This window comes from Panthera leo, chromosome B3 (assembly GCF_018350215.1).
Source record: "Panthera leo isolate Ple1 chromosome B3, P.leo_Ple1_pat1.1, whole genome shotgun sequence".
In the NCBI taxonomy this organism is placed as follows: domain Eukaryota; kingdom Metazoa; phylum Chordata; class Mammalia; order Carnivora; family Felidae; genus Panthera; species Panthera leo.
The window spans coordinates 37,217,314-37,242,720 of record NC_056684.1 but is presented as its reverse complement, the minus strand read 5'-3'; the positions used below and the strand labels follow the sequence as shown (position 1 = coordinate 37,242,720).

Here is a 25,407-nt window from a genome sequence, read left to right as displayed (position 1 = left end):
AACATTTAGGTAGTTTCCTGCTTTTAAAAAATAGCACTACAGAGAATGTTTTGTAACATGTATCACTGTGCACATGTCTAAATGTATAAAATAGGTTTTTAAGATAAATTCCTAGAAGTAGAATGTGTATTTAGAATTTTGATAGTTATTGCCAAATTTCCCTCTGTAGAAGGTTTGTGCTATTTCCTAATCCTCCTAGGCTGTGCAGAGAGTTTTTTCTCCTGTGCCTTCAATAACACCATGTGTTTTTAAACTTTTTGATCATTTAAAAATAATAGGTGAATATTTGTAACTCATTATTTATAGTTGTTTTTTTTTTTTTTTTAGTTTATTTTTGAGAGAGAGAGAGCAGGGAAGGGGTAGAGAAAGCGAGAGGGAGACACAGAATCTGAGGCAGGCTCCAGGCTCTGAGCTGTCAGCACAGAGCCCAACATGAGGGCTTGAACCCATGAACTGTGAGATCATGACCTGAGCTGAAGTCGGATGCTCAACTGACTGAGCCACCCAGGCACCTCTTAACTCATTATATATAGTTTTAACTTACATTTCTCTTTAGAGTGAGAGTGAAGAGTTTTTTTAATATATGTATATTATATTGCTTTTTGTTTGAATTGTTCATGAACTTTTCCCATTTAAAAATTGGCTTGTTGGACATTCTTCTCTGACTTATAGAATTAAGGAATTTAGCACTTTGATAAATTGCAACCATTTTTTGCTCTAGTGTGATACCTTTTGCCTTTATTTATGATTGGTGTTGGAAATTTGCCATCCATTCCTTTTAGTTGTTTAAGTAGTATTTCATGGTATGGATATATCACTGTTTCTCTACCTTTTCACCTTTTTGCATTTTGGTTTCCGATTTTTGTCTGTCACAAATAATGGTATTACAAGTATTCATGAACAGGTTTTTGTATGGACATATGTTTTGCCTCTTTTGGCCAAATGCTCAGGAGTGAGATTGCTGGGTCATATGTGTAAGTGTATGTTTAGTTTTTTAAGTAAAACACCAAACCATTTTCCAGAGTTTGTACCGTTTTACACTTCCAGTGGCAATGTCTGAGATCTAGTTTTTCTGCATCCTTGCCAGCATATTTGTTTTCGTCACTTTTTAATTTTAGGTGATTAAATGTAGGTAGGTAGTCAGAGTTGCTTTATGTATTCTAGATACTAGTTCTTAGGTATGTGGTTTGCAAATACTTTTTTCCAGTCTGTAACTTGTGCTTCTTTTTTCTGAACTTTTGATTTTGAATAATTATAGATTCATAGGAAGTTGTGAAGAAGTGTACAAGAAGGAATGTCCTCTGTACCCTTCACTCAGCCTCCCCTATTGTTAGCACTTTTCCTAACTATAGTGTAGTCTCAAAGCCAGGAAATTGATATTCACAGAGCTTATACAAATTTTACTAGATATTCATGCACTCATTTGTGTGTGTGTGTAAGTCTGTGCAGTTTTATCACATGTATAGTTTCACGTAACTACCACCACAATCGAGACACCGTAAGACTCCTTCTTGCTGCCTTCTTGTTTTATAGCCTCACTCACCCCCTTCCCCCATCCCTAGTCCCTGGCAGCCACTCATCCGTTCTCTGTCTGTAAGTTATGTTGTTCCCCAATGTTTTATAAAAGGAATCCTTATGTATTCTTTGAAGATTGGCTTTTTTCATTCAGCATAATTTCCTTCAGGTTCTTCCAAGTTGTGGTGTCCATCAGCAGTTTTTTTTCATTGCTAGGAATTACCTCATCATGTGGTATACTACCATTTGCTTAACCATCTTACCCACTGAAGGACTTTTAAATAGTTTTCAGTATTTGGCTATCATGAATAAAGTTGCTATGACCATTTACATACAAGTTTCTGTGTGGAGATAGGTTTTCAGTTCTCTGTGATGAATGCCCAGTAGTTCATTTGCTGGGCCATATGGTAAGTTCATTTTTAGTTTTAAAAGGCACTGTAGGGGCACCTAGGTGGCTCAGTCGGTTTAAGCGTCTCTTTGATTTCAGCTCAGGTCATGATCTCAAGTTTGTGAGATGGAACCCCGCATTGAGCTCTGCACTGACAGCGCGGAGCCTGCTTGAGATTCTGTTTCTCCCTCTCTCTGCCCCTCTCCTCCTCATACTTATGCACACTCTCTCAAAATAAGTAAACTTTAAAAAATAAAAGGAACTGCAAAATTACTGTCCACAGTCACTATACCATTTTACATTAGTACCAGCCAGGTCTAAGTGATCCAGTTTCTCTGCATCCTTGCCAGCATTTGGTGCTATCATTATTTGCTATTTTAGTCATTCTGATAGATGTGTATAGTGATACCTCATTGGGGTTTAATTTTCATTACCTTATTGGCTTTTTATTTGCTTATTTGCCATGTGAATATACTCTTCAGTGAAATTTTTCTTCATCTTTTGTCCATTTTATAATTGGAGTCTTTGGGTTTTTTTTTAACTAAACTAAGGAGTTTTCAGAATTCTTAATATATTCTAGATACTATTCCTTTGTTGAGTATGTGGTTTGCAGTTATTTTCTTCTACTTGTTTTTTAATCTTCTTAATAAGGTCTTGTGCAAAACAAAGGTAAAAAAATCTTTTTCTTTCGTAGATTGTGTTTTTGATGTCAAGTCCGCATACTCTTTGCCTAACCCTAGATCTGAAAGATTTTCTCTTATGCTTTTTCCTAAAAGCTTTATATTTTTATGTTTTACAGTTGAATTTGTGACTCATGGGTTGTTACATTTTATATAAAGTGAGGTTTAGGTTGGGGTTCTTTTATGGCTGGCTCATTGCTCCAATACCATTTGCTGAAAATGATATCCTTTCTGCAGCGTATGTACCTTTTCAGAAAATAGTTGTCTGCACTTGTATGAGTCTGTTTCTGGGTCCTTTGTTTTGTTCCACTGATGTCTCTGTTTCCCATCTATACCACATGTTCTTGATTACTGTAGCTATCTAAGAAGTCATAAAAATCAGGTAGAGTGATTTCTCTAACTTCATTTTGTTTATAAATTCTTTTAGTGGGGCGCCTGGGTGGCTAAGTCGGTTCAGCTCCGACTTTGGCTCGGGTCATGATTCTCACGGTTTTGTAAGCTCGAGCCCCATGTTGGGCTCTCTGCTGTCAGCACAGAGCCTGCTTCCGATCTTCTCTCTCCCGCCTTTTGTTCCTCCCCTGCTTGGACACGCTTATGTGTGCACTTGTGCGCTCTCTCTCAAAAATAAACATTAAAAAAAAATTAGCTCTGTTTTAAAAGAAAAATTCTTTTAGCTATTCTGGTTTTTTGGCCTTTACCTACAGGTTTTTGAGTTCTGTATCTCTATAAAAAAAATCTTACTGGGAGTTCGATAAGAATTGCATTAAGCCTGAATGTCAATTTAGTGAGAGTTAATTGTTTTTCTGTGTTGATTCTTCTAATATGTGAACAGGGTATGTCTCTTCATTTATTTAGATCTTTGATTTTGTTGATCAGCAGTTTGTAGTTTTCAGTATAGAAGTCCTGCACTTGTTTGTTAGAGGTGTACCTCAGAGTTCTACTTTTTGGAGTGATTATAGATGTTATTATATTAAATTTTTTTTTGTTTGTTTTCATGTGTTCATTGCTAGTATATAGATGTATAGTTGATTTTTGTTGCTGTTGTTGATTTTCTATCTTGTGACCTTGCTATAAGGTCACTCTTAGTTTTAGGAAGTATTTTGTAAAATTTTGGGGATTTTCTAGATAGACTACTATGTCATCTACAAAACCAGGGACTTTTCTTCTTTTGCCATCTATATACCTATTATTCGCTTAGTTTGCCTTATGGTACTGTTTGGGATTCCAATACAGTATTAATACTGATGAGAATGAAAATCCTTTCTTAGTGTTCAATCTTAGGGGGAAAGCCTCAAGATAAATTGTTTTGTTTTTCTTCTATTTTTGGACTTTGTCCCTTGAAGTCTACCTTGTTTTTTGTCATTATTCTTGCTTAAGTTTTTTAACATCTGCCTAATAGAAACTTTATTCTTTGTTTTTTCACCCTTTTGTGGCATTTTGTTTTAGGGTGCTTTATGTTTTTTAAATAACAGTTTCATTGAGATATAATTCACATATTATAAAATTCACCTTTTTAAAGGGTACACAATTCATTGGTTTTAGTATAGTCACAGAGTTGTGCACCCATCACCGGTATCAATTTTAGAATATTTTCATCACCCCAAAAAGAGACCAATTATCAGTCACTCCTCATTCTCACCTCCCCCTGCCCCCCTGGAACTACTGATGTCATTTCTGTCTCTATGGATTTGCTTGTTCTGGACAGGTTATATAAGTGGTATCATACAGTATGTGACCTTTTGTGACTGGCTTCTCCTAACATGTTTTCAAGGTTCATTCATGTTGTAGCTCGTGTCAGTACTTTATTCCTTTTTTATGGCAAAATAGCATTGTATGGATATACCACATTTTAATCCATTCATCAGTTGATGGACATTTGGATTGTTTCTGCTTTTTAGAAATTATGAATATTGCTGCCATGAATATTTCATGTACAAGATTTTGTATGGATGTACATTTTTAATTCTCTTCATTATATACCTAGGAGTGGAATTACTGGGTCATATGGTAACTCTGTATTTAACATTTGATGTACTGCCAGATGTTTCCAAAGTGGCACCATTTTACATTCTCACCAATAATGTGTGAGGGTTCCTGGTTCTCCACATCCTTGTCAAACCTTGTTATTGTATGTCTGTTATTATAGCCAATCTAGTGGGTATGAAGCGGTATCTGATTGTGGCCAGTTTCTCTCTTCTGCATAGCAAGCCTGTGGCTGGCTTTTTAACAACTCAATCTAAAAATGTAACTTATTCTCATTTTTATGCTATCACTGTTACATTTGTTCTTTGTTCTGCCGTCTTTGTTTTCTTTGGTCATTTATTTTTCTTTCTTGACCTCTGTGAGATGAATTATGTATGCTCTCTTTGCTTCCCTTCCATTTTCTAGTGTTTTATCAATTCTCCATGCTATTTCTGTTTTACAAGTAGTTACCGTTTGAAATTTACCAAACACCAAGTCAATACCAGAGTTTAAACTTAAATTTTCCTACGTACATCAGTAAAATTTCAGTGTAATCGGTGTGTCTTGTTTCTGTTTCCCCCTTCATTAATTTACTCATTGGTTTGTTTTACTAGAAATGTGTTAGTGGCTTATTCCTCAAGTTTTCTATTAACAATTAAAGCTTACATTAGGAGGTACTGACAGAGAAAGCATTTTCCTTCATTGCGTAAGGATCTAAATCTTTAAATAGACTGAATAATTATGGTCATGAAAAGAATTGCTGCCAAATGGAAAAATATACATTCATCTTTAGTGCTTTACTTGAGATTATTTTTAGAGGACTGTGTAGAGTCCAAAGCTATGAAGTAGTCATTCAACTCAGGGTAGGTGAGGAGGGGATAAGAAAGTCCGATGGATACATTGAGAGATTGAGTTAAAGTTCAACCAAGAGAGTGGAGCTCTGATAATATTTAACATGTCAAATCGCAACTGTATCCATCTAGCAGATTAGGAAATTCAGATTTTCACATTCACTCAGGATGTGAATCGTTAACTCCCTATTTAGTATAAATAATACATTATTGCTTAATAGACACCATTGATACTATTTCCTGTATTTTTATTTTAGGTTGAAGTTTCTCCAAAATTCATCTCATGCTTACTTTTAGGTAAAGTCAGTCAGGCCATATGTCTGTATTTATCATTTGTGTTTTTGTGTGTCATTTGCTTACGCTTGTATAGATCATGGAGTACTTTTGAAGTCAATTTCAAGACAAGATTATATTTATGTATGTGGTGGTTTTTCATATTAATTCTCACCTTCCTGCCATAAGATGTAGATTTGCTAAATCAGAATATTTGGAGAAGAACGATACTTTACTTAGTGTGACTAGAATTTAAATACTGGAGCTTTTGCTACCTCATGAATAGTCTATGTTAGCCTTTCTAGATCTGCAGATTCCTTTTACTTTGCTCCCTGGCCTAATATATCACCTCTAGTTTTACCCCTGTTGTGCTTTTAACTTAACCTCTGAAATGTGTTTTAACTTCATCTAAAATGAAATTACAGTTTTTAATGATAGTGACTTGTTGTCGCCCTCATTGCTTTACATAGATAGATTTTCTTAGAGGATAGACACTAATTTTTTTTTTTTTTTGATACCTAAGGAATCACCTCACATAAGTTAAACATTTTACTATTTTGAGAAAATGATAGTTACCAGTCTAACTCAGTTCTTTAGCTGAGGGTCATTGCATGGCATACTTTTGCTGTATGGCGAACTGCAGTTCAGATACCGATTCAATTAAAGGTAGTAATTTCTTTTTCCAGTTGATTTTTTGTAACTCTGGTTTGTCAATACATGCATTTGCAATGCATTGCAATGACTGTGTTTAAGAGACAGAGTGCATTCCTTCGCACCTAGAGTTAGGGAAAGGAAAACAAACGAGAATGTGCATATTGGAGATATTAAACTCTTTGTACTCCCTTTCCTCCACCATCAAAGCTAAAAGTGATGGTTAAACATCTATCTCTGTGCCCGCGAAGAAAGTAACTTTTGCTTCTAGACCTTTCTGTATTACAAGTAGTGGAGGATTTGTGGTACAGGAAGGTGAACTCTAGGAGCGAGAAGAAAGTATTCTCTTATCTGTTACAAAACTGGCTCAGGCCAAATTTCAATGGAAAGTTGTCTTTGACATCTTCCTATTTGTTGCTTTGTGCTCCCCCCACCGCTTTCTGCCCCCTTCTTAGGTGTCTGGTGTCTGTAGTTCCTCCCTGTGGCATTTTTCCAAGGCCTGCACATGTACCTCTTTTTAAACCCCACAGAATCCTTCCATTTTGCTTGTAATATTATCTGCAAGTATAAGAAATCGATCTGATTTATAGAGTGAAGCAAGTTATTCTGACAGTCAGTGTTAGAGCCGGACTGCTGAAAATTCCTGCTGTTGTTCATCAGTTGCAGTAGTGTGTTGTATCTAAATACTGTAAGCTTTCATCCAGCATTGGGTCCGATTGCTGTTTCTTTAGTTGAACACAGATGAAGTTGGCTTATGTTTAGGGACACATTGTGTGAAAATCATTACTGGATCTTTAAAAGACTAACATATTCAGCATCATGAGATACTCTCCTTAGGAAGAAGGTATAGAGAAACAGACTGACTGAGGTAACTACACTTTTCTGCTCACCGGGAAACTGTGGTTAAACAGAATGTCTGGTATTATTTATGATTATTTGGGACCATAGGGGAAAGATGGTTTTGAGCAAGGAGCTAAATCTAAGAAACCTACACTTGCTTGAGCATTCTTCTGGCTCAGCTTCATTAAGATAATCTTGCTATTCATAATATTTCTACTTTTGAACCTATAGACTCTCTACTCAGGAATGGGAGTCCAGGACAGTAGTAGCTATTTGTAAATGTTTGCTTATTTGTAATTTAGGTGCTTGTCAGGGATCTTCCATTAAGTAACTTAGGTGTTTATCAGGGATCTTCCACTAACTTCGAGCTATTTTTCCTCTGATCACTGTTCATAGCAAGTATGCTTCAGTTTGGGTTCACCACCACCACCATCATGTCATGAGTTCTCTTAATCCTTATCAGAAGGAAAGTCATTTCTTCGAAGAGGAAAGTAAACATAGTAGTTTGTAAGATTGGGTTCTCTTAAGGAGTGTATTTTAGGGGCATAAATCAGTATTTACCCAAATGCCTAGAATTTCTAGCTTGTCTTTTGTAAATATAAAATTAGTTATGGGTAAATGTTATTAAATGCCTTATGTTTACACTAGATAATTCTAGTCTTTGGAACCTTTTCTGGGTTCATGAATTTAGGCCACTACTCACATTTTAATATTTTACCCTTATTGTTTTTTAAGAAAGAAAGGATAGGGTAGAATGGATTTGAAAATGACTATTAAACTGTATGTAAGTGCGATTATACAATGAATAGTAATGTATGATGAAAAATAAAGTGGCCAACATTTATTTATTTATTTATTTATTTATTTATTTATTTATTTAAAATGTTTATTTATTTTGGGAGAGAGAAAGTATGTGTGGGGAAGGGGCAGAGAAAGAGAGAGAGAATCCCAGGCAGGCTCCATGCTGTCAGCGTAAAGTGTGATGCTGGACTCGATTTCTTGAACTGTGAGATCTTGACCTGAGCTGAAATCAAGAGCTGGATGCTTAGCCGGCTGAGTCGATCAGGAGCCCAAAATGACCAACATTTATAAACAGGAAAAATTTTGACAGTAAATACTTAATGCTTACGCTTAGCTAAAGACAATACACATCTAAGAAAAAAACTTAAGCACAGCCGTTTAGTTTCCGTTTATACCACGTAGATAGTGAAACATTACTTAAAATAATTTCCCTTTCTAGTCTAGCGTTACAGTGTTGCCAGAAACTTCTAGATACTTTTATACAAGAACTCATGTACAAGAAAACTACTAGAAAATCAACAGTGAGGATGTGTTAGAACTAATTAAAAGTTCAGCATGAGAGCTAATTAAAAGTTAATGTGAAAAAAATCAGTATTCTTTTTATTGCAAATGATAGAAAATCTACCTAATTAAAAGTTAATGTGAAAAAAAATCAGTATTCTTTTTATCGCAAATGGTAGAAAATCTCCCTAAATCTGGCATTAACATAAAAGCTAATCTATTAGTTCATAGAACCAAAGAATAAGGGGCTTGATGCTGAGTTCAGCGAACACCAAGATCCTTTTCTTGACCTTCCACTTCCTCTGCCAGCTTTGCTGGCTCCATTGCTTTGCTCCTCATTATGGCACAATTCCATAAACAAGTCTTCTCTAGTATGTCTCCAGTTCCTCACCTTCCATTCACCTGTAAGTCCATTCCAGTCCAGCTGTTGCTCCAGTCACTCCACTGAAAGCTCCCTTGTCAAGAAAATCTGTGATGTCAAAGCCCAGGGTCCCTTCTCAGACTCAGCTTATTTGATCAGACTCAGCAGCATTTGACACAGTTAATCAGGTTCTGCTGCTTGCAGCACTTTGCCACTTGGCTTCCAGGATCCTGCCCTCTCTCTCGATTTTCCTTTTATCTCACTGGTCATTTCTTTTTATACTTCCTTGCTTGTTTCTTTCCTTCTCCCAGTCTCTTTTCTGTTTACACTTCCTTGGTGATTTAATCTAGTCTCAAGCCTTTAAATAGTAATTAAACATTGGTGACCCTAAATTTGTATCTTTAGCCAAGACCTATTTCATGGGTTATAGAGTCTCATCATCTACTGTCTATATAGAAAATCACAATTCAGATGTCTGTCTCAAAACTTATTATGTCCAGAAGTAATTTTTTGTTCTTTTGTCTCAAACGGATGGTACCCAGAGTCTTCTCCATCTTGGTTAAGGGAATCTTCATCCTTCTAGTTGCTCAGGCTGAAATGTGTAGAGTCCTCCAGGAGTTTTGTCTTCTATTGTGTCCCAGTCTAATTAGTTGGGAAGTCCTGCTGGCTCCACCTTTAAAACATATCCAGAGTTTCTACCATTTCTCATAACCTTGGCTGCTACTACCCTGATGTGAGCCACCATGATCTCTTACCTGGATGATTACATTAATCCCTGCTTCAGTGTTCTCAACTTAGCAGCCAGAGTCATACTTTTAAATGTAAGCTAATCATGTTACTTCTCTGTTTAAAACTCTTCTTTGGCCTCCCATGTGACTCAGTAAAATCCAGAATCCTTATGATCTAGCCTTCTCTTTGTTATTCATCTGATACCATCATCTGCTAGTGTTTATTCTCTTTGTTAACTTGGCTCTAACTATGCTGGCTTTCTTGCCGTTGCTCAAATATACTGTGTGTTCTTGTCTTAGAGCCTTGGCATGGGTGTTTTCTTTACCTGGAATGCTGTTCCCACAGATATTCACATGGCTCTCTCTTTCACCTCTTTCAAGCCAAGGTATTACTATTTTTTTTTTTAATGTTTATGTATTTATTTTGAGAGAGAAAGCACGAGTGTGAGCAGAGGAGGGGCAGAAAGAGGGAGAGAGAGAATCCCCAAGCAGGCTTCACACTTAGCACAGAGCCTGGTGATGATGTGGAACTTAATCTCATGACCTGAGCTGATATCAAGAGTCGGATGCTTAGCTGACTGAGCCACCCAGGTGCCCCAAGGTATCACTATATTTAATGAGACTTACCCAGACTCCCTGTTTTAAAATTGCACCTCATTTCTTCCAATCCCCATTTCTTTGCCCAACTTTTTGTATAATGTTTATCACCTTCTAATACACTTTATTATGATATTTATTTATCTTTCTTTGCCCATTAGAATGTAAGTGTCATAAGAGCAGAGGTTTTGATCTCTTGCTCGTTGATTATATCAAGCACCTAGAATGGTATCTTAAAACATATTAGGTGGTCAGTAAATATTTTTTGAATGAATGTTTGTGTAACAATCAGATTCATGTTCTTCATTTCGTGGTTCTGCTTCCTTGAGGTTCCTCTCAATTTTTGAGGCATTTATGTGGTTCCCAGGAGTTCCTTTCAGATTCACATCTACCTGAAGAGAGGAAAAGTCTTTGTCTCAACATTCCCAAGGGAAGTCCTGAGGTTCATTATGATTGAACTATTTTAAATGCCTTGTCTAGCCCTTGATCAATCAACCCTGGCAGGGGAATGTAATGTACTTTTTGGCCTAGACTTTGGTCATATGCTCCATTCTGAGACGGGAAGTAAAGCCACAAACAAAAATGTCTGTTGGGGAAACAGAAGCTGCTAAGTAAGTTTACAAGAAATGTCTACTCGCTTATATGCCACTGTTTCACAAAATGTGATCCTTGGATACTGGTTCCATGGGATGCCATTAGCCATTCTTGGACCATGTCCCATTAAGTTTGGAAATTTAAATTTAAATACATTTCGTTACAACAGAATTTCTCAGGGCTTTAAATATGATCATGTGCTCTAGGAATCTCTAAGTGGGAGATAATTTATGCAACAACTTCCCAAAATTCTTTGAACATGTAACCCTTTCCCTTTATAGAACATCTTTTCCTTTTCAGTGCCCTTTTAGAAAATCTCAAGGCATATTCTTGTGGACCATACTATGAGAAATTTTGATATACTTGCTAAGAACTAGTTACAAAATTGAAGAAAAAGCTCATGTGACAATTTAAAAAAATACAAAAGAATACTCCTCAAATATTCAGGACTTATTTGAAGACAAAAAAATGTTTACAGACCCCTAAAGACATTAATATATAGAAAGTTTTTTGAAAGATGTTTATTCTCAGTAATTTAGTGTAGTTGTAATTAAAAATCCAGCTTAATAGGGAGGGGGTGAAGAGAAGAGGAAGATAGCTTTATCAAATGACTCTAACCTTCCTTTGTTGTAGGCTTTTTTGATTACAAGGAAGGTAATACCTCAGGTCACCTAAAAAAAGTTTAATGTAAAGATATATATGAATTAAAACCAGAATCAGAAAGTTATGATTATGTACTTTCTCTGTATGGTTACATGCCTTCTTTTCCTCTGTGGCACCTCTGTATCTCTTTAAGCATCTATTTTGTTTTTTGCTGACTACTAAGAGTCTCGGAGACCCTGCATGTTCCACCCTCCAAATCCTGGGCGAAGCTAGTTTGAATTGATTTTAGTTAATATGTTGATAATGGATGGATTCCTTCAAGCCTAGTCATTTTGTGGGTTGCCCAGAAGTCAGTGGATAGCCCACCCCTGGGAAAATTATGCTCCCCAGTCCTATCGATGTTCAATATAGAAAACAGCCGAGAGCTGTTTCCCTGGTAGGAGATGTGAGCTGGGAAGATTCAGCTAGAAGGGGAAGTTGGATGTGGTATGGGTACCATGACTAAAATGTCCAGTATAATTGAGAAGAAAAAATAAGAATGAATAGACGAAGGATTCTGACAAAGCGGTGTGTGCCATGCCACATACAAAATACACTATCCTTATATGTGGCAAAGGTATAGTAATTGAAACTGTTGTGTGGAGCTGGTGCTTGAATAAGCAGTTAATGAAGTAGGAATACAATTTAAAAATAACATGAAAGTGAAATTTCTAATTAGTTGCATGAATTAGATATTAAATTGTTCAGGAGTTCTTAATTAACCATTAAAAAGTAAGATTCCTACCTTGCAACTTACCAGAGTAATGTCAAGATGGTTTAAAGATTGAAATGCTTAGAAATGAAACTAAAACAATGTCAGAGGGAAATATAGGTTGCATTTAAATAAATGCATTAGGGGTGCCTGGATGGCTTAGTTGGCTGAGCATCCGACTTCGGCTCAGGTCATAATCTCACAGTTCATGGGTTCTAGCCTCGCAGTGGGCTCACTGCTGTCAGAACAGAGCCCGCTTCAGATCTTCTGTCCCCGTCTCTCTCTCCCCCACCTCCACTTGTGCTCTCTTTCTCTCTCCAAAATAAATTAAAAAAAAATTTAAAAAGCAAATAAATGCATTAAAGTACATAAATAATACTTACATAACATGGGAGTGAGGAAAGAATTTTCCCTAAAGAAAGAAAACAAGATTTCCTAGTGAAGACTCAAACTCCAAAAACACCTTATCACATTAAATGGCACAAACCAAGGGAAACTATTGACAATATCTGACCATATCCTGTATCTTTAATATGTGAAAGGCTATTGGAAATAGTTTGTGTGTGGATAGTAATGCTTAATCATACTCAGCCATCACGACAGCATTACTGTAGTCCATGTGCTCTCCCACTTTGCTAGATGACTGTTCTGTTCTTATTCTTTCACAAACAACTGTTCTTCCACTGTTTGCTGATGCTTTTCATTTTTATTTCTCCTTCACTGAGTTGATAGGACAATCAGAAGTTAACTTTTATAACTATCATAAGTAGCTTAGATCTACCTACCTGTCTCTCTACCTATATGTTCTTTATATGTTTTTTCTGTGACCTTGGATGAAGTCTTTGGGCTAAGGCCAATCCTTAATACTTTGTGCATCATCAATTTTTTGCCTCTTTACTAGATCATTCCCGTTAATATACAACTTTATGCTAACTTTCCCATCTTAAAACAAACTACTTTTCTTCTGATTTCCCTGCGGCTATACCCCATTTTCTTTTCCTTCATCACAGAATTCCTTGCCAGGGGTGTCTCAATTTACTGTCTCCTATTTCTTTTTTCCCTTTGTTTCATGAACCGTTTCCAAGTAGGTTTTCATCTACCCCATGCCAAAGAAACTGTTGTTATCAAGGTCATCAGTGACTATAATGTCACTAAAAGCAGTGGTCATTTCTCAGTTTTGAAGTGTCAAGAGAAAAAAATTAAAAGATGATAGGGGCGCCTGGGTGGCTCAGTCGGTTAAGTGTCCGACTTCGGCTCAGGTCACAATCTCACTGTCCGTGAGTTCGAACCCCGCGTCGGGCTCTGTGCTTACTGCTCAGAACCTGGAGCCTGTTTCAGATTCTGTGTCTCCCTCTCTCTCTGGCCCTCCCCCGTTCATGCTCTGTCTCTCCCTGTCTCAAAAATAAATAAAACGTAAAAAAAAAAAATTTTTTTAAATAAAAAAAAAAAAAAAAGATGACTAACACAGCAGAATAGTGCCATTCACAATACAAAGAAAGCCAATAAAGGATATGAAAAGCAGTCAACTTACAGAGTAGCCAAAGAAAGGCAAATTTAAGACAATACGATGTTTTTCACCTACTGTCCAGTGTTGGCAAGTGAATCTAGCACTTTCACATACCACTTACTTATGCAAGTGAACATTTTTGGAAGCAAATTTGCACCTTGTACAAAAGCTTTAAAAATGTGTCTGTCTTTTGACCCACCCATTCCTTTTCCAAGAGGATGTCCTAAGGAAATAAAGATCATATAGGTACACACATGGATGTTTTTGGTTTTATAGAGCTGAAGTCTAATAGTATTGCATGTTACAATTGTTTCCTATTTCTTAGTATTGGTAATTTTTGTTCGTATGGGTGGACACCCAGGGAGGAAGGAAAGGCATTGATTGTGGAAGGAAAAAATTAAAAACTATATAAATGTCCAGCAGTAAGAGATTGGTCAAATTATGGCACATCTGTATAATAGAATACCATGTAGCCATTTAAAATGATGCCAAAGATATGTTTCTTAACATGGAAAGATTTTTGTTGAACGTTTTGAAGTGAGAAATGTATTCATTGCAATTTCTATGGGAAACTGCATCTTACACTCATTGGTGTACAAATGTACGTATGTGTATATATATGGGAAAATGCCTGGAAGAGTATATACGAAAATGGTGTTTTTTTTTTAACTTTTAAAAATGTTTTTATTTATTTTTGAGAGAGACAGAGCAGGGGAGGGGCAGAGAGAGAGGGAGGACACAGAAACTGAAGCAGGCTCCAGGCTTTTTGGGCTCAAACTTGTAAACCACAAGATCGTGACCTGAGCCGAAGTCGGATGCTTAACTGACTGAGCCACCCTGGCACCCCCGAAAATATTTTTTATCTGCTATCATCAAGTAGCAGACTTTTGGATCTTTTTCCTAACTTGGAATGGTTGGTTGTATTACCAATAGCAAAAAAAAAAAAAAAGAAATTTTTGTGAAAGAAAGAGAAAACTAACTTCTTAATTATAGTCTTTTCCTTTTCTGTTTTTGCATTTAAACATTGATCATCAGACATCATTCATAGCTGGCTGGCTTGATTTGACCTAGTCCTGTTTCTTAACCCACTGGACTTAAAATAGCCTGGTGGCCTGCCAGCTGTGAGAGAATAGATGGGCCAGATAAAATATTTACCATACTTTTAGCTTTAAAGTTGCCCAGGAGTCTGTAGGCTCATTTGATTAAGTCTATCAGGAAACCAGCTACTAACTCTCAGTAAGCTATCAAAAAATAATAGAAAGACTAAATAGGAGTTGAACTCCCAAGGAGAAAGATCATGAAAAGCATAGGCAAGTATACTGAAAATGAGTTTATTAGGAACCTCCAGTTAGGGTATGATAAAATGAAATTAAAAGGTTTTATAGAGCTGAAGTCTAATAGTATTGCATGTTACAATTGTTTCCTATTTCTTAGTATTGGTAATTTTTGTTCGTATGGGTGGACAAATTCACGTATAACATTTGTTGTACCCCAAAGAACTTTAAGCCAGAGTTTATCATGAAATATTTGTCATCATGAGGATTCTTAAAATCTAGCAGTAGATTTAATGTATGTGTGATAATTACAGTGGTTTTTGTACAAAATATGTAAAACAAATTATTACAAGAGCAATACATAGTGCAGTCTGAAGAATTCTAAAGGTAAAGTTACAAAGAAATCAACTCTTGGTGCCTCATTTGGTCTTTCAATAGTGAATATATTGGGGCACCTAGGTGGCTCCGTCGATTAAGCATCTGACTCTTTGTTTCACCTCAGGTCATGATCTTGCGGTTCGTGGTTTCATGAGTTCGAGCCCTGGGTCAGGCTCTGCGCTGATAGTGTGGAGCCTGCTTGGAGTTCTTTCTCTCCTCCTCTCCCTGCCCCCCCCCCCCCCGCCCCCGCCGCTGCAATGAATAAGTAAACATTTAAAAAATTGTGTGTGTGTGTGTGTGTGTATACATACATATATATATATATATATATATATATATATATATATATATATATATATATATTGCTTATGCTATATGTTTCTTTTACATGTCTTTTCTCTTAATATTTTATGACTGTGTTGTCATGTCATTAAATATTGTTTACTTAAAAAACCTCCCATTTTAAAGATAAAGTAGTTAGTCAAAGCAGTGTTTGTTGATGATTCAGTGTATCTGCCTTTTATTGGAGGAAATAAATTTTCTGCAACCTTCTGACTTAGCAGCCTAATGCTGAAAATACATCATTTCAGCTCCATTTTCAAAAATTACATAGTGGTCCAGGTTTTTGTTTGTTTGTTTGAATAAACTAGAGATCTTATTAAAGATTTTAAGGTTGACATTTGTAGATAGGTACTTTAGTTTCACTTTCCCCAAGACAGCAAGAAATATTCTATAACAGAAAGATGACTATTTTTAGCTTTTCTTTCTGCTGGTGAGGTGGAATAGTGAATATTTTTAGAGCAGTTGAAAGTACAGCCACTTAGACTAGCTCAGTGTTTCTATCATCAGAATCTCAATAACCTTGTTTATTTTATGTATCTAGGTTTTACCTTCCAGTGTTTTCAGTTTATGTAAATTGCAACATGATTCCTCTTTCTCTTTTTAGTCTAGTTCATCTCTCTGGAACAATATGTAAAAAAAAGATGAAATTTTAAAGCCTAACTTTCTTTCTGCACATTTTGTGTATTTTGAATTATAATTACATCCTGGTTATTGTGGGCAATGCTTTTCTTTCTTACAGATGAAAATTTGGTAATTAATACAGGGGGAAGGTTGTTGAAAATCTCCCATGAATACCTTAAGCTCTTAATATTCATAAGAGATATTCCCCCATAACCTTTGTAAGTATTCTTAATTATGAGCACCACTAGAACATTTCATCTTTTTTCTAAATTGGAGCATTGAGTAAGTGAAAATCCAAATGACTTCTCTTTTACCTTCAATGACTACAAGTATACTATAATTCATGTCACATTGAGAGGCTGAGGTGCTACCTCAAACACTAATCCTGTATCGCCAACATTCAAATTCCAGTCTTAGCAAAATTTCAAAAATTTCAAATTACTGTACATTCTAGAACTTTGGAGACCTTCAAGATTAATTACTGTGACTCAAAATAGTATAGTAGTTAATGCAAAACCCTGAGACATTAATATAATTTCCTATTGCAGATAGGAAAACAATTGAAGATCTCATATTTAAGTGTTAAAATCAGTGATTTAACAAACCATTCACACCTGAACCCATTGCACTCTGACTTTTGCTCCTCCCATTCCCCTGAAACACATCCAGCCAAGATCACTTATGACTTGATAGTTGTTAAGTCCATTTCTGAACTCTCATCTTACCTGCCTTTTGAGTATTTTAACACTATCCACTCTTCCCTTGAAATTCCTTCCTTAGTATCAGGGACACCATTCCCCCCAGCTTTTCTTTCTGAATTCTTGGCTACTTCTTCCTTGACTTGAGGCTTTAATGTTGGTAGTTCTTCAGGGTTCTTTTGTTCATCTCCATCCCCCTCTGCCTCCCCCCTCCCCATTTTGCTTTAGTCACTTTTTTAAACAACTTTATTGAAATATCTTTGTCATATCATAAGCTGTACATATTTAAAATGTACAATTTAATACATTTTTCTCATCCCATTAGTAATTCTTCCCTGCTACCCCTTCAATTCTCACCCTGCCCCTAGATTGGATGTGCTTTCTGTCATATTATGAATGTCACATCTATAGATCAGTTTGCATTTCCTAAAATTTTATGTCATGGAATCATGGATTATATACTTGGTGGGGAGAGGTTGGTCTTCTTTTACTCACGATTGTATTCTAAGACTTATCTGTGTGTTTGTGTGTGTCAGTAGTTTATTCCTTTTTATTGTTGAGTAGTATTTCATTATATGGATGAGCCATTTTATTCACCCATTAATAGGCATTTGGGTTGTTTCTCCAGTTTTTGGTTGTTGAAAACAAAGCTGCTATGACAATTGAGGCTCAAACTTTTGTATGGGTATGTGCTTATATTTTTCTTGAATAAATTGTTTAAGAACGGAATAAATTGGTCATATGGTAGACACAGGTTTAACCTTTTAAGCAGCTCCCAAGCTGCTTTTGAAAGTGTTGGGCCATTTTACATTCCCGCCAGCAGGGTATGAGCTTTCCATTCGCTCTATATCTTTGTCAACACTTCGTGTTGTCATTTAAAAAATTTTAGACATTCCACTAGGTGTATATCTCATTGTGGTTTCAATTTGCACTTCCTAGACTAAAGATGTTGAGCATCTTTTCATGTGCCTTTGGCCTTTTGTGTATATTCTTTAGAGAGGTATCTATTCAAATTCTTTGCCCATTTTTTAAGTTGGGTTATTTTTGTTGTTTAGGAATTCTTCATATATTCTAGATATTAAACCTTTATCAGATATATGATTGCTCATATTTTCTTCCATTCTGTGTTTTGTCTTTTAACTCTTTTTATGTCTTTTGATGTGCATTTTTCATTTTAATGGTGTTCAGTTTATTTATTCTTTTGCCTGTACTTTTGTTGTCGTGTTTAAAGAAACCATTGCAAAATCCAACGTCGTGAAGATTGTTTCCTTCTAAAATTTTTGTATTTTATCTCTTTAAATATAATAGATAATAAATATTTGTTAAACATATTTATGCAGTAAATATGTATTTCTTAATTAAATATAATTATTCTATATTAATATAGAACAAACAAAAAATATGTACTCGTTACCTAATAAATATATTTGTCTTTGATCCAATTTGAGTTAAATTTTGTATATGATGTAAGGTAGGGGTCTAACATCATTCTTCTTGTGTATAACCAGTTTTCCTATCATTTTTGAAGAGACTCTTCTTTCCCCATTCAATATTCTTAGCATGCTTGTAGAAAATCAGTTGACCATAGATGTGAGGGTTTGTTTCTGGGCTCTCAATTGTATTCAGTTATTCTCTATGTCAATCCTTACAATTTTTTGTGGAGAACTAGCTGTTTTGAGTATTTTAGTATGCTAACTGGAAATCAGATTCTCCCTCTCTTCAGTGATTGCTTTTGTTACTTGTTGAGGGGGGGGTGCAGCTGTCTGTTTCGTACAGTGACTTTTCTACACTATTTCTGTAAAGTCTCTATTCCTTGTTGTGTATGGTTGGTGAATTTTCTGTTCCATTGTGTCTTTAGTCAGCTTGTGATCTGACAGAGATTTCTCCAGATGTCTGGATCTAAAAAAAAACCAAAGTGTGTACATCTCTTTAAATCTTCTGTTAGATGCTGGTGGGGAAGCTGCTGAACCTAGAGCAGGTCTTGAAACAAAGAGAAATATCTACTCTGGTCCCTCAGAGAACCACCAGACCACACAAGATGCACAACCCCACATTTTTGGAGGGCTAGGTTCTTACTGTTCGTATGAGCCCAGCCAGCCTCTCCAAGAACTCAGGTCATGGTTCCCACAGCCCAGTGAGTCCCAGAGATGGTGGGGGAATAGTTGCTAGATCACTCACACCGCTCTCTTAGCAAATTTCAGCAATCTTGTTTTATCAAACACTCCCGTGGTTGCTGTAAGTGTCTCATCAGGTTCCAGAGTTCTGAAATCATTGGTTCTGATAGATTTTTTTTTCCCCCAGCTTAATGGTTATATTAGAGGAGGGACTAACCCCTGGATGTTCCTCCATGATGTCACTTAAGACCTATTTTGAATTAATTTTTATATATGGTGTACTATATTATTTGAAGCCCCTTTTTCTCCTGCATACATGGTGTCCAGTTGTTCCAGCATCATTCATCGATAAGACTTCTTTTTCAACTAAATTACCTTTGTACCTTTGTCAAAAATTAGTTCTCTCTATATATGTGGGTGTACTTTGAGACTCTGTTCTGTTCCATAGATCTATTTTTATACTGTCTGGACACCAACATCATATTGTCTTAATTGCTGTAGCTTTATAATGTCTTGAAATCAACTATTGTTAGCCTTTCAGCCTCCTTCTTCAAAGTGGTTTGGTTCTTCTAGGTCCTTTGCATTTCCAAGTGAGTTTTAGAAGCAAGCACCTTGTCAGTTACTATCCCCTCTCCGCCCCCAATCTAGCTAGGATTTTAATTGCATTATATTGAATCTACTGATCAGTTTGGTAACAACTGATAGCTTAATAGCACTGAATCTTCTGATCCACAGACACTGTATATCTCTTCATTTATTTGGGTACTTAATTTCTCTGAGCAGTGTCTGGCATTTTTAAAGGCCTTGTACCTCTTTGTGATATTTGTCCTTAAGTATTTCATTTTGAAGGGATGCTATTATAAATATGTTTTTAAGATTTCAATTCCTAGTACATAGAATACAACAGATTTTTTGGTGTATCATCTTTACCCACTAAATTCACTTTTCTAATAGCTTTTTATAGACCTATGTACATAGGTCATCATGCATTGTCTGTGATAGATCGTTTTACTTATTTTCCAATCTTGATTTTTTAAAATTTCTTTTTCTTGCCCTGTTGCCCTAGCAAGAACCTCTAGTACATTGTTGAATAGAGGTGATGAGTGGTTATCATTACCTTGTTTCTAATTTTTTAGTGATAGTATTTAGTTTTTCACCTTTAGGTATAATGTTAGCTATAAGTTTTTCATAAGAATCCTTTATCGGGGTGAGGAAGTTCACTTCTATGCCTGGTTTGCCCAGAGTTTGTTTTTTGAATCCAGAATGTATGTTGAATTTTTGTCAAATATATTTCCTACGTCTATTAAAATGACAATATGGTATTTCTTAGTTAATGTAGTGACTTGAATGTTGAACATTGGTTCCTGCATTCCTAGGAGAAATCTTACTTGGTTGCAGTGTACTATCCTTTTTTAACATATAGTTGGATTTGATATGCTAAAGTTATGCTGAGAATGTTTGTGTTTATGCTTATGTGAGGTATTGGTAATTATCTTACAGTATTTTTGGCTTGTTTTGGTACTGTAGTAATACTGACCTCATAGAATGATTTGAGATGTACTCCCTTCTTTTTAATTTTTTTTTGGTGGGGAGAATTTTTTAGAGCTTGTATTCCTTTTTAAATGTTTGATTTTGAAACAATCTATGTAGAACTGTTTCCTACAGTTAGAGAAATCTAACTGTAAGATACCAAAACCCAATGAATCTATAATACTTAAAAAATAGCACCAGGATAAAAAAGACCAATGGGAAAATAGCCCAGAAATGGAACATATTGGATATAAGGATTTAATATATGAGAAAGGAAGCACACATATCCAACCAGGGAAGGGAAGGATTATTTAACACATGGTGTTAGTATAACTGTTGGAGTAACAGAAATTTAGATTTTTAAAAATACCACATACTAAAATAAGTTCCAGATGGATTAATAATTACATAGAAACAAAAAGCCAACGAATTGAATTGTATGTTGATTGAAACTTAGAAGGGGAATAATTAGAATTTGCAAAGGATATGGTTGACAGATTAGACTACATAAAAGTTCAACTTTTATATCATCCAAAAATGTAGCCAAATGAAAAAAATATAGCAGACTGGGGAAAATTTTTGCAGCAAATTTCCAAAGATTAATGTTCCTATGTATGCAACCCTTATGCAGATATAAAAATGGGTGAAGGACAAGATTGGACAATAAACTAAACCGGAAAATAAGCAAAAACAAAGAGGGAAAAACTCTTTAATGTACATTAAACTACTAAGGAGTTACTATGGTCCCCGCGCGCCCCCCCCCCCCCCCATTGAGTTAGCACAACTCCCGTGCAGGCCAGGGTAGAGTGTGATTAGTAGATGCATAAATTGCTGGTGGTCTTATATATAATGTTATAACCATTTGAAAACCACTTTCACAGTATGTCAAGATTTATAAACATCTTTATACTTTTTGACCCAGAAATGCCACATCTAGGAATTGATCCAAAGAAAGTAATAGCTACCCCACCTTTCAAACAACAAAGGTATGAGCCCAAAGATGTTCACAGAGTTGTTTCAAACAGTGAAAGATTAGAAACAACGTAAATAGCTAATCAAGGGAGTAATTAAAGTTTTCATTATACCCCATAGAATACAATGCAATAATTAAAATATGGCAATAGAGATTATAATTGAAAAATGTGATAAGGGTAATTTTTTAAAAGTGAGCTTTCAGATTGTGTATACAATCCAATATAAAAATGACTAGAAGGAAATATGTAAAAATGATAAGCAGTTATGATGAAGGGATAGTGGGTCATTCTTTTCCTATTTTCTGTGATCCATATAACGCTAGGTTGCATTAAGAGAATTATACCACCCAGATCAGGGGAGTTAATGGACCTGTATTATGAGAAGGCTTTGGAGATATTTAGATTTGAGTTCCAATCCTGCTGCTTCTTACCTGGTATGAGGCCTTGACATAACTACTTTGAACCTCACTTTCTAAATCTGACAAAGGAGTGGATACCTTTTCTTCATGATTATTGTGTAGATTAATAATAGTAGATGGTAGTTGTTGATAAAAATACTCTTCTAGTCACATCACATTTGGAATAATGTATCAGTCAGCTTACAAGCAACCATAAATCTCAGTGGCAAATGAGTAACGTTCATATCTGCCTATGTTACTTATTAGCTGCAGATTGGCTGTGGCTCTCCTTTATGTTCTTCTCACTCTACAGTCAGGGTGACCTGGAAGGAAAGATGATGAAACCAAAGGATAACCTATAAAAGTCTGCCCAGAAGTGGTACACTTCCGCTCACATTTCATTGGCCAAGGCTAATGTCAGTGGTGCTGGAATAATCCTCCCATAGGGAGGATGGGCCAGTACAGAGTAACAGCAGATATTTTGAATAAATAATATATATTATGACAGAGTATGTCCAGTTCTTGCTGTTGCTTTAAGGGTGTGACAACCTGGAGTATGGCCAGAGGATCAGGATGGTGAGTAATTTTGTAATCTCCCCTGAAATACAGTGGGAAGAGTGGAGAAAGAGGGGCTTATTAATGCCATCTAAAATATTTGAAGATTGGCTGTCCCTGAATATGGTGTATGACAGCGATGAGTAGAAATTAAAACATTATGTATTTTGACTCTGTATAAGGGCATAAGGAGGAAAGCGGATAGAAAAGGACATTGTTGATTGTTTTAAATACCTTACCTCATTTATATTCTTCAAAATAACCCTATGAGGTTCTGTGTGCATGTGCATGTTTATGTTTAAATATCGGAGAGTATCGGATAAGAACCGAAGGTTATATGGCAAGTAAGTGGCAAAACCAGTTTGGAATCCAAATCTGTGTGATCTCCTCTTTTTCCACTAAGTTTTGCTACTCTCTATAGGGCTGCGCACTTTCTTACAGTTAAACTATTAATACCGGCTATCTTCTGCCTGACAAGGTAATGGCCACTCTTCCTCCCCCTCTAAAATGATTCAGAGTGTGAGGAAGGGTTGAAAGGAAGGTTGAACTCTAGATGGGTAGTCTGCAAACTTGTGTGATCATATGCATCCCCCCCAGTAGAATAATTTAGTATATACATATGTTACATGTTTTAAACTATCATATTAATATTGTATTTGTTATAAAACAAAAATAGAAGTAAAAAAAGGTAAGATTTTACATCCAATTTTAGGTATTTTATAAGTTAGATTTGAGATTTCTTGTAAAATCTCAACTTTTTAAAACTTAACGTTTTATAGTTAGGTAGATACTTTTCTTGTATCCTTGTGGATTGTCTTTATGTACCTTTTGAGATATGTACCCCCAACATTGGCGGTCATTGCTTTGGAAGATATGTTAGACTCCTTTTCCAGGATGAAGATTCTGTGATTCTGTGTAGCCTGAGCTTTTATAAAGATGATAATAAAGCTTAATTGACTTTCAGAAAAGTTTTTGAGGTAATCTGTTACCTGAGACCAAAACTATAAATTCTTCACTGGCATTCTTTATAGAAATTAAGCCTGAAAACCACATAGATGAATGATGCTTTTCCAGATAAATACTAATAACTTCATGAATATTACAGTCTAAAAAGAGTTTGTAAATGGGAGTTATCACTAAGCAATAAATCTCATTTCCATGTGAGGCACAAGAAACTGCCTGTTTATTTCAGTCATGTCTTCTCTATCTAAATCTGCATGTGTGTGTCCAAAACTTACTGTACTCATTTATTCTAAAATGAATCTGAAATTTTGCCTAAAGAGAAATACGAATTTTTGTACTTGGGAAATTATTTTAGGGCTATTTTAGAATGGAGCCAGAAATCTATATTAGGCTAAGCCCACTGGACTAAAATCTGCATAGAGATACATTCTTTAAGAAGCAAAGGAGTTACTTGCATTGTTTGACAGAGGAAACTGTGCTTTTCTGCATTCTCGTCCTTGGTTATCAGCCATTTGCCAGGTTGGTGCCTCACAATCAAGATAACTTTCTGGTTAATAACTCTTTCTTGGGGATAGATTATTTAAGAAAAAACCTTCCCAGATCACAGAAAGCAGAAATGCAAATCTGGCCTTTAAAAGATAGTTCTATATTGAGATGAAATTGTAGATCAGCAGTGATCTTTTCCATTTTTTTCTCATCGTGATGCATTTGTACAGATTTTTCAGCATGACATACTGCAGTTTGGTGGTAATTGTAGAGGAAGTGTTGCTTACAAGTAGAATCAAACCCAGTTTAAACAAGAGATGGCCAGTTCAGCTCCTTTTTCTGCATGGGTTTAAGTGGCCCACAGGCCAGGATTTCCTTGGTAATAGCTTTTAGTGAGCCTTTTGTCCTAGAAGATTTCCCTTCAAAGTATAGTTTAAATAGTTTAATCTGACATTGAAAAATTTTCATATTCTTTTATTCATTCGGCAGTCAATGGTTGCTTCTTTGTGCCAAGCACTGAGGAGACATTAGTGCTGATTTTTAAAATCTATCTAAAACTGGTCTAAGCCAGGAGGACCCTTGCTGCTCACAGCAGGTACTGTAGGAGTCCCTGCTCTCACACAGACTGTCCTTGCTTGCTTGCTCTCCTGCTCTTTTCTCTCCCTACTTCCCTTCCCCTCCCTCCCTTCTCTTCCTTCCCTTCCTTCCCCTCTTTTTGTAGCTCTTTCCTTCTTTGAGATAGTGACCACAGCCAAATTTTGAAGTTAGATCATCTAAGCTTAGGAGAAACTAACTACTTGTGGTATTTACTGTATAACACTTGCATGGTATAATTAGACAGGAGATGATAAAATTCTGATTTTGCCTTAAAGGCCAAATGTCACCTCACCTGTACAGGTATGTATATTTGTTACTTAGCTCAGAAACCATGTATCTTTAAATGGCTTTATACTTTTCTATTTTAAATAAAACTAATACCGACGTGTTTTTACGCAAGTGTGCTTTTTAGATGGGAACATTTATATTAGGTACTTTTCTCTTAGTGTTTCTTTGATTATGTATTTTCTGAATTTGAATCCTGATACGGCTTTTGGAATTAGCCATTTTGGGGCTCATTTCTGTTAGGTTACAACTGGCATATTTCTGATTTTTTAGTGGTTTAATTGCCTCGTTATCCAGACTCTAGAATACATTCCAATTAATTAAAGTCATATGAGTGATTGAGGTTGTTTCTGTTTTTTTCTGGCTGTTGTGCTCTCTATTGAAGAATTTGAAGATGATTAAAAGTATGATTCTTTTCTTCTTTAGCATCAGACAACAGTCAGCGCTTTCGAGAAACCTGTTTTGCATTTGCATTGACACCACAACAAGTGCAGCAAATCAGTAGTTCCATGTAAGTTCTCTTCAAGTATAACTTGCAGTTTGGCCTTTGCAACCAGTAATGGCTATAATAAGTGACTTTTAAAAACAG

General features: G+C 35.8%; 1 protein-coding gene across 7 annotated transcripts in view; it reads left to right on the top strand.

The window, feature by feature from the left end:
• Nucleotides 1-25,407, top strand: part of PIAS1 (protein inhibitor of activated STAT 1) — a 120,902-nt gene that overhangs the window by 54,365 nt on the left and 41,130 nt on the right. For all 7 annotated transcript variants that reach the window (XM_042941594.1, XM_042941596.1, XM_042941592.1 and 4 more), the window contains exon 3: nt 25,245-25,329. In XM_042941594.1, the coding sequence (XP_042797528.1) occupies nt 25,245-25,329 (85 nt within the window). The remainder of the gene's footprint in view (nt 1-25,244; nt 25,330-25,407) is intronic.